General features: G+C 46.2%; 1 protein-coding gene across 2 annotated transcripts in view; it reads right to left on the bottom strand.

Annotated features, from left to right (window-relative positions):
• Positions 1–14008, bottom strand: part of pcx (pecanex) — a 49799-nt gene that overhangs the window by 24082 nt on the left and 11709 nt on the right. The window contains exons 2-7 of one of the 2 annotated variants that reach the window (XM_065239521.1): positions 7085–7254; positions 2571–7009; positions 2328–2488; positions 2109–2265; positions 1801–2043; positions 1579–1731 (exon numbers count right to left, since the gene is read on the bottom strand). In XM_065239521.1, the coding sequence (XP_065095593.1) occupies positions 1579–1731; positions 1801–2043; positions 2109–2265; positions 2328–2488; positions 2571–7009; positions 7085–7254 (5323 nt within the window). Of the gene's footprint in view, positions 1–1578; positions 2044–2108; positions 2266–2327; positions 2489–2570; positions 7010–7084; positions 7255–14008 lie in introns of both variants that reach the window. The other variant, XM_065239512.1, reaches the window with a different exon arrangement.

The following is a 14008-nucleotide window of genomic DNA, read 5'->3' as shown; positions in this document are numbered from 1 at the left end:
TGTGCCCATCACTAAAAATCTGCTATTTATCAATTGTATCTAGATGGACGTGTTATTGGGATGGTCCCAAATTAGGAGCATTTAGGCCATTTCCCCTACGTCCCCAGAATAAAAACTCTTAAACGAGCGACTCCGGACTGGTCAAAATTTTATTGGACACCAGAATGACAGCAACCTGGAGTGCAGCGAGTTGGGAATTTCCTTTTTTGCGTTCATGTATACGCTCCGTACACCTGTGTTCATGTCGAGGGTCAAGTCTGCAGAGAACTTCTCTCGAATGACACGCTTCATAGAACCGTATTTCCCCAGCACCAACACTATATCGCAATCCGGGACCTCTGGTGGCAAGTCAGAAACTCTCTAGTATCGTTTGCCCCGCAAGCGACATGCGTACCTCAACTGCCTTTCCATCAGCATAATGGAAAAGATAATGACTCACGATTATGCAGCACATGAAGCATCGATTACTCTGATTTGAACTCTATGAACAGTGATTTCTCCTCTGCAATCCGGTATGTAACAATCATCTGAACGGGTTCCGCAATCAGCGCGCTTTCATGAATTTGGCAATTTTACCTATGGTGTGTTTCGCACTTCCATTTGTGAAGCTAAATTTGAACGTCAGCTTTATCTCAACGGACTGTTGTTTGCATCCAACGGCAACGAATGAGCTGCCGACAATGAACAAGCACCACAACAAAAAGGCTTTTATGGCGATGAGTGTGCTATAACGCTGCTGTAAAATGCCTTCAGCTTCTTCACCGTTTCACTGAACGAGAAATCCCTTGGAGCATCAAGTAGAATGTTGGATACGTACCTCACCACGCATCCTTTGCAACTAAATTTTCATACCTGGCGTACCACACGTGACGTGATGTGATTTTCTGGGTGGTACTGAACCTTACGAGTATTTCCAGCTAATAAATCCACTCCAGAAGAATTGGCAGGATCGATGACTTGAGTAGTCGAAATCGTCGGGACAGAATTTCTTGCTGCTGCGAAAATCTGTGCTACTACTACTTGGCTGATTATCGATGCTGCTGGAACAGTTGATTGGTTACGGCTTGCTACTGCTGGAACTGTTGCAACATTTACACAATAATAGCATCCGTTCGAGCCTGCTGTGTGGTACTCCACTGTTGCACTCCGGGAGGACTGTAATCCATTCTGCTGAATGTTTCAGCAGGTGAATTGATTCATGATCCGCTGTAGGAGCTATATCTCTTTTTCCCAGGCGGTGAAGATTGTTCAAATCGCGTTTACGTTGGCAAGTGAGTCTCGCCTTCCCAATGGGAAATGGACACAATAGTAATGAGTGTTGCAATGCAGAATTACTCTTAATTGCAAAACTCACATGGAAAAATTTGTGATTACATTGATCTAGTACGGTAATTGTCAATCAAGAACATCTGCTGCCGCCTCGACAACAATTTAGAGCGAACTGATCTGGGAGAACTTGTATCTTGTAGCAGTCTTCTCTGAAAGTTTTCTGAACTTCTCCCGCAACTGTTCCTAGTTTCCATTGAAAATCAACTTGCGAACATTCTCAAAGTATCTACAAAGCATAGACCTACTCACCAATATTCTCCTCCACCTCTTCCGATATGGCTTCCACTTCCCGCTGCTGACAGTAGGTCCCCCGAAACTCGAGGCCACGCATCTGAAAGGTACACAACCCATTGCCTAGTTCGATTATGTGGACTAAACAGTTAAGATAATCCGACGCAAGAACTGAAAGAGTGGAAAGCAGAACTTCAATCGTGTGGGTGAGACAAAGAAAGAAACAACAACGGGACCAACCGAAACAATCGCCCTGGCTGACGTTTCCCCATCGCCCCATCAGCAAATCCCCGCACAACGAATGCTGCAGCGATCGAGTTAGGTGTTCGTAGAAGATGCTATTCAGGTTATTGTCATCTGCCCCCAGATCCCGCTCCAGCTGTGAACTTAGCCTAGTGTTGGAATGGTCAATCCGGCGAGTGTTGTAGTCCCGTTCCCAAAACTTGATCGGCCGTACGTACGACGTAAGGAATATGGCACTTCCTGCGGGGGGTTTGAAAATGAGTAATTATAGTAATGCGAGATTATTAGGACTTGGAAAAACGTACCCAGGAAAGGATTGAGAGGAGTCGACAGCAGTGCACTGATGGCAGTTTGTAGAAAAAGCATAGCCGAGTGTGGCACACTGAACGGTTGCGCAAATGCATGGAATGCTGAACCCCAGGTTATTTGCCAGGGTGCGATGTAGGTCACCACGAATTGTAGCTGCAATGCAAGAGATTATTCAGTCCAGAAAATCTGGTTACATTGACCGAGCAATAACTTACCTTAAGTAGAAATTCACTAATCTTACGATACAGTATGGACACGAAGAAGTAGTCGATGAGGAACGTTTCACTAGAAAGCCTGTAGTCTATCCGGAAAAAGAGTACGGTGAAGATCAGGATGATGTACTGACTGCCGATGTCGGAGTACGCATTTCGAACACCTGGCCCAGGAATGAATTAAAATTAGATTCATCGTTTTTCTGATTATCACTCACTGCACTTCATTTAAGCGCATTTACTCACACTTCAATCCACTGACAACAACCAATACCGTTCCCATCGTAAGGCCAAACTTGTCCGCAATGGCACCGGAATCGGCCGTCAGTGCGCTCAAGAATATCAACGGATACAGGATGTTTCGTTCGAAGAAGCACAAGCCTACGTACATAGTTTCGAACCACATAATTTTCGACAAGTTCTGCACCTCAAACTGGCCAAACTCTCTCGCTTTCAGAATGGGCTTCGCAATGCACAACCAAGGGAGATGTTTCCTCAGTTGTGGAATCATATAGTGGATCATGAAGCCGAGAATGCAAGCACCGGTATGGAGAACGTAATTTATGTCGGGTTGCAGAACTGTGAACACCGTACTACAGTGGAGACTGAAGATGATGGTCGACAGGGCTACACACACAACGGCGTCGTTCTTCAGCCTAGCCGTAACCGTAGCCTGTAGCTTCTTCGGAAGTGGATCGTCCAGCTCCTTCGTCGATTCCCGGTTGGCTTCTTCGTCCAGATCTTTGTGAATCTCGTCACTGGAACGTTGATGATCGCTCTCCATTTTGTTATCCTCCGAATCGGTGGACATTTTCGAATCCTCCTTACTGCTATCGTCGTAGTCTGGATGGACGATCAGGCTGGACTTGATGACGGCCCAGATGTAGGTGAAATCGCTGGAGCATCGCGAGAGGTGATACGATACCGTGATGAGAAATGCGCAAAACATAGAAAATAGGACGTGCTGGGTTCCCGTTTCTGATAGACCACCGAAGGCGGGACCGAAAAGTAGAGTGCAGGCGAGCATGGAACGAATGATCGAGAGAAACGATGACAGCAGACTACACGCGGCATTGCTTCCGAATATATGCATGTCGAGCTGTTCCAGAAAATACATAGCGAAGGTGTTGATTTGGGGAAAAAGGCCCAAACTGAACAGAAACGGAAACAGTAAGATCACAACGGAGAGTATACTTTGGATGCACTGCAGGGAATCGATGATGGATATGTGGAACCCGAAGAGAGTGACTCTATCCATGACGGAGTCTGGATTCAATTGGTACTCTCGTAACATGTGATGAGCTCCCAGCAGCAGCGAAGAACACAGGCAAAAATAAATAGGCCTCGAGTAGGTGACAGTCTTGTTGAAGCCGTGGATCGGCGATGCAGCGTCGGGTTGAACACTTTTCAGCAGTGAATACTGACTTCCGGCGATAACAAAACAGAATATGAATGCATACAGATCTTCGTAGAACTTCAGATACAACACCGTCGCACCGAGCAGGGAAACTAACGTGCACAGTGCAATCGCCAACGTCACTTGAAACCAATTGGTATCGCGGTCGAACAGTGCCAACAGCTGCAACCGGTTCATTGAGATACTGAGTTCTTTAAAGCATAAAAAATGAACAGGGAATTTGTAGTATCGCTTGGGTCGTATCTGGGGTTCGCCGAAAATGGACCTTGGCACCACATCGATTGCGCTTTGTGCACTGGACAAACTGTACTCGGTCGGAGCCATAGCCTTGTCGATTCCGGACGAATTGATCGACGTATTGTTATTGTCCCCGGACGAACCAACTCCTCCTGCACCGCCTCGGCTCATTGCTATTCGTTCCTTGATCACATTCTCTATCGTTGCTCGCTCAATCAGTTGAACCCATCGTTCCGGTTCGTCTACGAATAAACTTAAAGGCACCTCTGTCTGATCATGAAACGTGGAACTCGAACCACCCACGCTCCGACTGGACGTTGTTGGATTATCGATCGAGTCTATACAATAGTTACAATTGTTGTTGTCGTCATCACGAAAGGATCCGGCGATGTTGCTCGTTCCACTGGGACCGGCTCCACTATTCGGTTCCATTGACACGACGGGATGTTTGCTTCGAGACATTCTCAACCGGCACTGAATCTGTCGATAGCTTCTATCCGAACCGTCGAATCGCCTCCGAAACGACGTAAAGCTAGACGTTTGCTGCTCTGACAGGGAACTATTGCCAGGAAGATAAATCGGTGGAATGGGAACCTCCGAGCGGTAGTTGAGAAACGTTATCAACGGGGCAGCCGTAGCATTCTCCGGAATCCGCTCGGCCGACAAGCGCTGTGAGAGGGTTCGATTGTAAATCTTACTACTGGTACTGGGATAGTTCTCTTCGGCACTCAACCGCCGGCTGGTAATACGACTGGATGAAGTTTTCGGAATCGCTCCCAAATTACGAGTCACAGCCACCGTCCCTTCCGAGGAAATGGATCCACTTTTCTCCCTCTCCAGCTCCTTATTACCAGCTTCCTTCTTCTGCTGCTCGCTGTCGTGAATCAAACAATCTTCGTCAGGACCAGTGTACTTGAACCAATTCTCCTGACTCTTGATCTGACTTCCACTGGCCGCAACCGCTTCGCTGGTATTCCCCGAACTAGATCTCGGAATTTCAGTCTTTCCCAACTTTTCAGCCCGCTCTTTTGTAATCAGTAAATCCTTCGAACTGGCACTCGCTTGTTCCCAATCACTGGACGATGGTCCACCATTCTCTTCGAATCCCTGCTTCACCGGAGAATCCTCAATTGTAAGCGTCGAAGACTTCTTCATCTTATCACTTGACTTCGTCAGCTTCAGCCCACCTTCCACCGCACTGGGCACCGAAGGAATCACGCACGACAAATTCTTAGCCTCCACGATCACCAACGGTGCGCGGTTTCTCGGTTCCAACAGCGGAGACCTTGATCCCGCATTGTTCTCTGTATCGGAATCCGTTGACTGCAGCAGCGCTGGCTGATCTGGATCCGAATCCGTGTCCTGTTCTGCTTCTGCTGACACAGACACCGACCCTGAAGGCACCGCAGCCGGTCCAGTCGTTTGAGACGACGCTTGCGAATGGGAAGGAGGATTCGATTGTTGGGAGTGCTGCCTGCTCATGCCACCAGTATGATGATGGTGATGATGGCGATGAATGTGCGTATGAATCGCATGGATACTCTCGTCTTCACTTACACCACCCCGAAGCCGATCGATGGCCGCCTCATCATCCTCGTCATCCTCGTCTTCGTCTTCATCATCGTCGTCGTCGTCATCTTCATCCCCTTCTTCATCCTCATCGTCGTCTTCGTTGTCATCGTCTTCATCCCCTTGTGCATTGTCTGAATCGCTATTCGGTTCGAATTTTTCTACTTTATCCGATGGATTCTTTACCGGAGTGCTTTCGTCCGCCTGTTCCGCGATCGGATACACCGGTTCGTTGTTAGATGAATTCCCATTCAAGGAAATACCCAATCCCACTAGGCCGGTCGTGCTGTCTCCGTTGGACTTTGGAAACAGATTCAGATGAGGATTCCTCGATAGGCTCTTGCTAGGCGGTGGAAGCACCGTGTGCTGAGGATTACGAAGTGTTTGGCCTCCGATGACCTCTACGCTGTTCGGATGCGTCGGCGCTAAGTTCGAAATGGAAGAGGGGCTGCAGGTTTCTAGGGCCGCACTTTTTATCCTACGAACCGAAGTCAGTGACCTTGGCAGCGGGCGCACTCCGGCTACAGCGTTAGAATTGGCATTGGAATGACGTCGATTTTTGCCGGAAGAACTCCCTACCATCGTCGGAAGCTGCAAGGCCGACATTGTACTATTAGAATCCCTCCTGATAGGCGTCGACTGCTGCAGCAGGTATATTTTACTCGTTGTTTCTCCAGGGATATTTTCTACAGCTAACTGAACGGCAGATTTCGTATAACTATGATCCATGTAAAGATCCGGATCGAGATTCTGTAACGCCAACATGTGATGGTGGTGATGATGATGATGAAACAGCGATGTGTTCGATTTATTGTTCTGGTCCTCCGAACTCAGGTGCCTCTGAAGGTGCGCGCCTCCTCCGGCAGCCACTTCGTCAGCGAACACAATTCCCATACCTATCTTTTCGGAATCCAATGAGATCTGCCGCTGTAACTGACTATTCATAAAGCGCTGTTTCCGCTTCGACTTGTACTGATGTCTTCGTAGCGTTGCGCTCTTCTTTCCTCCTTCCTTCGATGGGTCTACGCCAACTGCTCCTTGCTCACCATCCACCATATCTTTTCCCCTTCCGTTCCCCTGATTGTCCGTCCCCAGATCCAACGATTTGCCCTGGTTCGGTGTACTGAGCGAACGTTTATGGGTGCCCCCGCCACCACTGCTGCAAACTTCCGCCGAGTGAGTCTGCATCGTAGAAGAGTGCACTATCGACTTTGCACCTCCTTCCGCACCTTCCGCACCATTACAATCACTCGACTCGGAACTATTCTTCCGATGCACGTCCACCTTCAGGTCGATTGTACTGGTAACCTGTTCCTGGTAGTCGATCGAGATGGCACTGTTGGCACAGCTGATCTCATCACTGTGCCGCTCGACCGACGTCCTCGAGGACATATCTACCGGTGGAGTTTCCACGACCTCCACCGCGCCCATCTCCTGCATCTCGATGCCAGTCTCGTCCTCCCTGGAAAATCAATTCATCAATACATTTGATTAGTAGGTATAAATAGTACTTCACATTGTTGCTTAGCAAACATACCCGGATGCTTCCCGTGGCGTCTTGACCGGCTTCTTTAGGTTGGTATCGGACATGGTCCGTGCCTTGTCGTACATCCGATGCAGTGCCACATTGATGAACTTGAACACACTGATGATGATGGCAATCAGTACGCAGTATACGCTCCATACTAGTACGGTTTTCGGAAAGTACTGCAACGGTAATGGAGAGGGTGAAAATGGTTGATAGATTATCGGGGTGTCAGAATTTATTTAGCCAAAGTAAGACGCTCTCGCAGTAGATTTAGACTATATCTGAGATCACGTAATATTGGCTGTCTTGCAATGAGCACTCATACGAAACGTTTTCACTGCAAATCATGTGTATGACTTTTGATACCATAGCCTATATTAAGGGAGAGAGGGGTATCGATGGGGCATAGTGAACAGATGCTTTAGCCTTGGATTTCATAAGGTTCGAAACAAATTAATTGGTCATTAATCATTGCAATGGTGATAATAAACCTATTAACAATTAATTTGTTTCGAACAATAAGAGGTTTACCCCTACGTTCTTTATTAAAATCTGATCAAGTTCACGAAGAGAAAACAAGTAAATATAATCAAATTTCAGTTTAACTCAACCAATCTTCCAGTTCACTATAGCGACAAACATGTTTCAAGTTTGAATTAAATGAACTTTTTGTTTCAATAGTTCTTGGCAAAATCAAAAGGATAATGCAGGTTTCTTCTTCTTCTTCTTCATTCCTTTATTTTACGTCGGTCTCTGTTCCGCAATCTAGTGCCGACAGATATCGATTGCCATCCATTGACGGGAATTGAATGTGCAGGAGGGCAGCTTCCACACACCTGCGTAGGATATCGCACCCATTCGACACACATGGGCCGGGACCAACAGCTTTACGTCCCTTGCGAAGGAAGACGTGACGAGAGATTTTTATGCCTCAGAAAAATCCCACCGACCTCGGCTGGGATTGAACCCAGACCCATTGGGGTGAGAGAGCAGTCACGCTTGCCACTACACCACCGGCGCCGGTACCGCAATGCTTTCGTGGCGGTGAATTCAGTACACTCCAGGACTTCCAATGTTCTCGGTCCTCTTATTTTTACCATCTATGTGAATGACTTATTAGAGCTGTTCTCATCGTCCGAACTGTCTTATGCTGTTTTTGCTTAGGATACTTGATTAGGTGAGTGATTTAACAGGTTATAATATTCGTTTTATTAATATTAAATGACCGAATTAAGAAACATATGAAACAAAACGATTGGATGGTAAAGGGTGTCCACGATGAAATTGCCACACACAAAATTGATTCGCAAAATTCGAGTTTTCATCCGATTGCCATCAAATTTTCAGGGATTGAGAAATAACTATTAAACTTCATTTTACCATTTTACTCGTATTTTATTTACAGTCCATACGCAAATGCCCGCACCTTGGCCTTAACCCCGGCCATAAGATTCTGCACAACCTGTGAATCAACCGTTTTTTGCATGTAAACCCATACTTTCTTCAGTTCCTCGACTGTCTTCACTACCTTAGGTCGTTTAAGAAGGTGCTGCTTCATAATCGCCCAGTACTTGTCGATGGGGCGGAGCTCCGGAGTGTTGGGAGGGTTGAACATTTTCGGCACGAAATTGACCTTATTGTCCGCATACCACTTCAGCACGTCCTTGGAGTAGTGGCATGAGGCCAAATCCGGCCAGAAGATTGTTGGGACGTTGTGGGCCTTCAGGAGAGGAAGCAGCCGCTTCTGGAGGCACTCTTTTATGTACACTAGGGTGTTTCATTTTGAAAAAAGTGATGAATTTTTGATAGGCCACCCTCCAGTTCGATTCATAGCCCCAAAATATGAACCTGTGCAAAAAATGGTAAAGATTGATGAAGGTTTAGAGGTCGCGCCAATGATTTGGATTTTGTATGGAGATTTTGGTGAATTAGTATGGGAAATTATTGATTTTCGTTTACATTGCTCTAACTTTGGTTGTAGTTGTCCAAACGTTGAAAAAAAAAAATATGTGGTTGTCATGACAATGATCAACAAGCCTGTTGTTGTTGCGATGAAATTGGCGTTGTTGCCTTGTACATATTCATCTGTCAATTTACCCTATTTTGCCATTTTTTCACATTTTTATAATTCTTGATACGCTGCAAAACTGAGCGTAGCAACTGTAGGCTTTTTGTTTATTGCCATAGCAATAACATACTAAATTTTTTCGACATTTGGACAAGTAGAAGCAAAGTTATAGCGATATAAGCGATTTTTTAAATTCTTCCATAGTAATTCCCATACAAATTTCAAATCATTGGCGCGACCTCTAAACCTTCATCAATCTTTACCAATTTTTGCACAGGTTCATATTTTGGGGCTATGAATCGAACTGGAGGGTGGCCCATCAGAAATTCATCACTTTTTTCAGAATGAAGCACCCTAATGTACACCTGTCCGTTCATCGTGTCCTGGGTCACGAAAGGTGCACTCCGCTTCCCGCACGTGCAGATGGCTTGCCAAACCAGGAATTTCTTCGCAAATTTGGACATCTTCTGAGTGCGGACATGCTCCGGAACGCTGAACTTATCCTTGGCCGTGAAAAACAGGTTGCCGGGGATCTGTTTGAAGTCGGCCTTCACATATGTTTCGTCGTCCATGATGCAGCATTCAACTTTCGTCAGCATGTTGAGGTACAATTTCCTGGCACGGGTTTTGGCGGACTTGTTCTGCTTCTCGTCGCGATTAGGGGCCTTTTGTACCTTGAACGTTCGAAGCCCAGCCTTAGTTTTGGCCTTCTGGACAAAACTTCGGCTTAGGTGCAGCTTCTTAGCCACATCCCTAACGGAGGCGTTCGGATTTCGGTTGAAGGCCCCAACTATACAAATACTTTTTCCTTCACTTCTGGGCTTCCGATCGGTGGTCAACCGTTCCTCGAACCGCTTAATCACTCGCGACACCATGGAACTCGCGATTCCCAACGTTTTAGCGATGGAACGATGCGAGAGATCCTTGTTCTCGTGATGAATGCGCAAGCTTTTATCACGCACGAGCTGTTCTTTCGACTCTATTTCCGCGAGTTTTGATCACAGGACTTTAAAACTTGCAGGATGTAAATAATGCACTATGAACTAAATCCACCCAAATTTTCATTAAATTCTACCCAATGGTTAAAAAGTTAGAGCAATTTCATAGTGTGGCAATTTCATCGTGGACACCCTTTAGGAGTGTTGTTTAGGTGTTGGGGAGCCCCCCGGTGAGCCTCTTCATACAACCGAAATTTTTTCTGTGGGTTAATGACAACAACAAAAACAAGTGAGCCAGTTCGAAATCAATCGTATAATGTGGTAGATAACCAGAACAAAGAAAGAAAAATACAGAACTTTTGTAACAATAAAAAACACGTTTTCGGTTGAAGTTATCGGTCGGGAGTTTTGGTTCCTTTAGTGCTCGAAATTCCAGTCCAAGTGAAGGACCCTCCATACTGTATACAGTCCATTTTGAAACATTTGGTCCTTCGAGCCGGATCATGGCGAACCTGGAGAAGCTGTTTTCTCGCCGCAATGCGCTAGTGGCCCAAGTGAAAGCAGAGTTTTCGGTCGCGAAAAACCTCAGCGATGCCAACTCGCAAAGTGAGGTTAGAGAACGGCTGGATCAACTCAAAGTGCTTGCTGAGACAGCAATTGCATCCGTATTTGATGTGCGTGAGGATTTTTTCGGTGTCTACTACCGAACGAAGAATATGTTCGAGACTTTCCTGGATGGTATCGAGTCGACCGTCAGCCAGCGAACGAATGCAGAATTCAAGGATTGGAAGGATGCGATGCAGCTATTGATGGAAACACAGTGACAATTATTGCTACAACAACAAGTAACGGCGAAAGCGGTGTTGGCTCAGGTGTCGAATAGTGCCAAACCTTTCCCGGAAGGTGATCAGGTGTCGAATGCTGCACCCCAGTTGAGTGTTCGTCTCCCAGCGATCAATATTTCAACGCTCAGTGGTGATCGTGAGGGATGGTTTACGTTCAAGGACCGTTATCAGTCTACCATTCACAACAGAAAGGACATTTCGGAATCGCTAAAGATGCAATACCTTTTTTCGTATTTGGACGGAGATGCCAAACGACTGGTGAACAAATTCACAATTTCCAGTGCGAACTACGAAAAGGCTTGGGATGCTTTATGTGCCCACTACGACAAGAAGCGGCATACGGTATTTTCTTTGGTTCGCGAGTTCATGGATCAACCGGAAATCACAAATGTCAGCCCTCAGGCACTGATCAAGATCAAGACCTCCGATGAGGTAGTACAGCAACTAGACGCTCTTGGAAAAGACTTTCGAAGTCGGGATCCTTGGTTGATCCATCTGATGCTGAAGAAATTGGACAAAGAGACGCAAACAAGCTGGTCGCAGAAGGTCATCGAGAACGATAATCCGACATTCGAGGATTTGTTGTCGTTCCTAAAGAAACGGTGTGAAGCGTTGGAGACGTGTTCGGCCTTTTCAAGGAAGGAAGTTTTCAAAAAAGATGCAGCCAAATCAGTGAATTTCGAAAAGAAAATGAAATCGCTACATGCAGTAGCATCGAAACCAAAAGTGCGCGAAATGGTCAAAAGAGCATAATACGTTTTTCTGTGAAGATTTTAAGCAAATGAGTGTAGAAGATCGCCGAAGCTTGGCTCAGACTGTGTTTTAACTGCTTGAGGCCGTTCCATACTGCCAAGTCGTGTTCTTCTAAGTCAGTATGCCATACTCCGGAATGCAAACAACGGCATCATACGCTGCTGTGTCCCGTTGCGAATGAAAATGATGTTCCGGAAAAGATCGTGACGGAGAGTGAAGATAAAAATGTTGCGGTTCTGATGGCGGAATTGCCCGTAGAGGAGCACCGCACCATTCCGCTGCTGCCAACGGCAGTTGTGAATGTACAGAAGGCGGACGGAAGCTTCTTGCGTGCGCGAGTGTTGATCGATTCCGGATCGCAAGCTACATTAGTGTCAGAGGATTGCGTTAGGAAATTGGAACTGCCGAGGCGTAGCGGTAAGCTGGTAGTCAGTGGGCTTGGTTAGCAGGAGGTAGGGTTCACTCGTGGTGTAGTTTCACTACGACTAGCGTCCAGATTCAGCGAATGTATCATCATTACAACCAATGCTTACGTTCTCGGTAAGTTGACGTCTACTATTCCTTCGCAACGTTTCAAGCTAAGCAACATGAAGCTGCTAGAGAATATCAATGAGCTGGCGGACCCGTTGTTCAACAGACCGGCTTCCATTGACGTAATTTTGGGATCCGACGTCTTTCTTGCGCTTCTCGAGGGAGGTCAAGTCAAGGACGAATGCGGCCTAACAGTGGCCCAACGCACGGTTTTCGGGTGGATTGTGACGGGGAGGTACGACGAAGCCGAGTCCATTGCCAGCAATTATGCTATGATCAATCTGCACACGGAAATGGACTTGCATCGTACCCTACAACAGTTCTGGGAGCGAGAGGAGCTGCGTAACAAACCACAGTTGACTCGTTCTGAAATCAAGGTGGTTGAATTTTTCAAATCGACCTTGTCACGTGATGAGAATGGGCGCTTCATTGTTCGTTTGCCGTTCGACAAGCCACTCCTAGGAGAATCGATAACAGCTGCACTGAAGCGGCTTAAGTCGATACAAAAGCGGAATTCAAGCGAGAATACGAAGCCTTCGTTCGTGAATATCTGGAGCTGAATCATATGGAGGAGGTTCCACCTCAGTAAATCAATAAAGATCCAGCGGAATGCTTCTATCTACCGCATCATGCGGTTATCAAGAGGGAGAGCTCTACGACAAAGCTTCGCGTCGTTTTCGATGCCTCCTGTGCATCCTCGACGGGAGTGGCATTGAACGGTCGGCTTCTAGCGGGTCCAAATAACAACGAAGATCTTTGGCCGGTATCACTACGATTTCGTTCATACCGAGTAGCATTCAGTGGTGATGTTGCAAAAATGTACCGCCAGGTTTGGGTGGCCAAAGAGGATCGAGACTACTTGCGAGTTCTGTGGATCGACGAAGCAGGACAGGTCAAACACTACCGGCTCTGTACAATTACATATGGGACTAAGACGGCGCCGTATTTGGCAATCGAATCTATGCGAGAGGCAGCAAAACCTTTTGAGGAGGTTTACACGGAAGCAGTAAAGCGAATCACTACTGATTACTACGTTGATGATTTCTTGTTCTGTGGGTTAATGACAACAACAAAAACAAGTGAGCCAGTTCGAAACCAATCGTAAAATGTGGTAGATAACCAGAACAAAGAAAGTAAAATACGGAACTTTTGTAACTTTTTATGCAATAAAAAACACAGGTAAGTACGGAATGTTTTTAATTCAGATATCCCAAAACTCATCCGAAAAGGTCCCCAAGAAAGCTAATTGAGCCATGCGTTTTGCATTGAGCCGATATCGATTATGTGCAGTTTTAGACAATAGCCTTTCTGACGGTACACTTGTTACCATTCTTGATCAATATTCTTGAGCAATGCGGTTTACATGGGGATATTCACTACGGAAAACAGGCTGATGCAAGTAACTTTGTAATTCTGCCGATATGCCCCATGGCGTTCCAGTTCTGACATAGCAGAGGACTGATGAACCTGAAGTGTGTCATAAGAAGTGAATGTTTGTACATATGTAGATTAATAACTTTCTTTACCATTTCGTCATAAATATCCCACAAGCATCGGGTTCGTTTTGGTGGAGGGACAGATGTGTGCATACCATCGTATACTCTTTTGGTACTATAGATCTACTCAGACACAATTTTAACTGCCCAAGGGTGAGCTGAAGACTCCAGGTGCAGTGTCTTGAAACGGGGATCAAGGAGCGTTGCAATAGCAAATGTATCCACCAGCTCAACGTCCATGTTCAAGGCAAGTTATGTGCAAAGGTGAAAACAAAAAAATCAATATGAGGGGGTTTTTAGGA

The sequence above is a fragment of the Ochlerotatus camptorhynchus genome, unplaced genomic scaffold (assembly GCF_037179485.1).
Source record: "Ochlerotatus camptorhynchus isolate MF236.1 unplaced genomic scaffold, CSIRO-AGI_Acam_v1.1 ptg000006l, whole genome shotgun sequence".
Taxonomy (NCBI): Eukaryota; Metazoa; Arthropoda; class Insecta; order Diptera; family Culicidae; genus Ochlerotatus; species Ochlerotatus camptorhynchus.
This window is presented reverse-complemented; position numbering and strand designations above follow the sequence as displayed.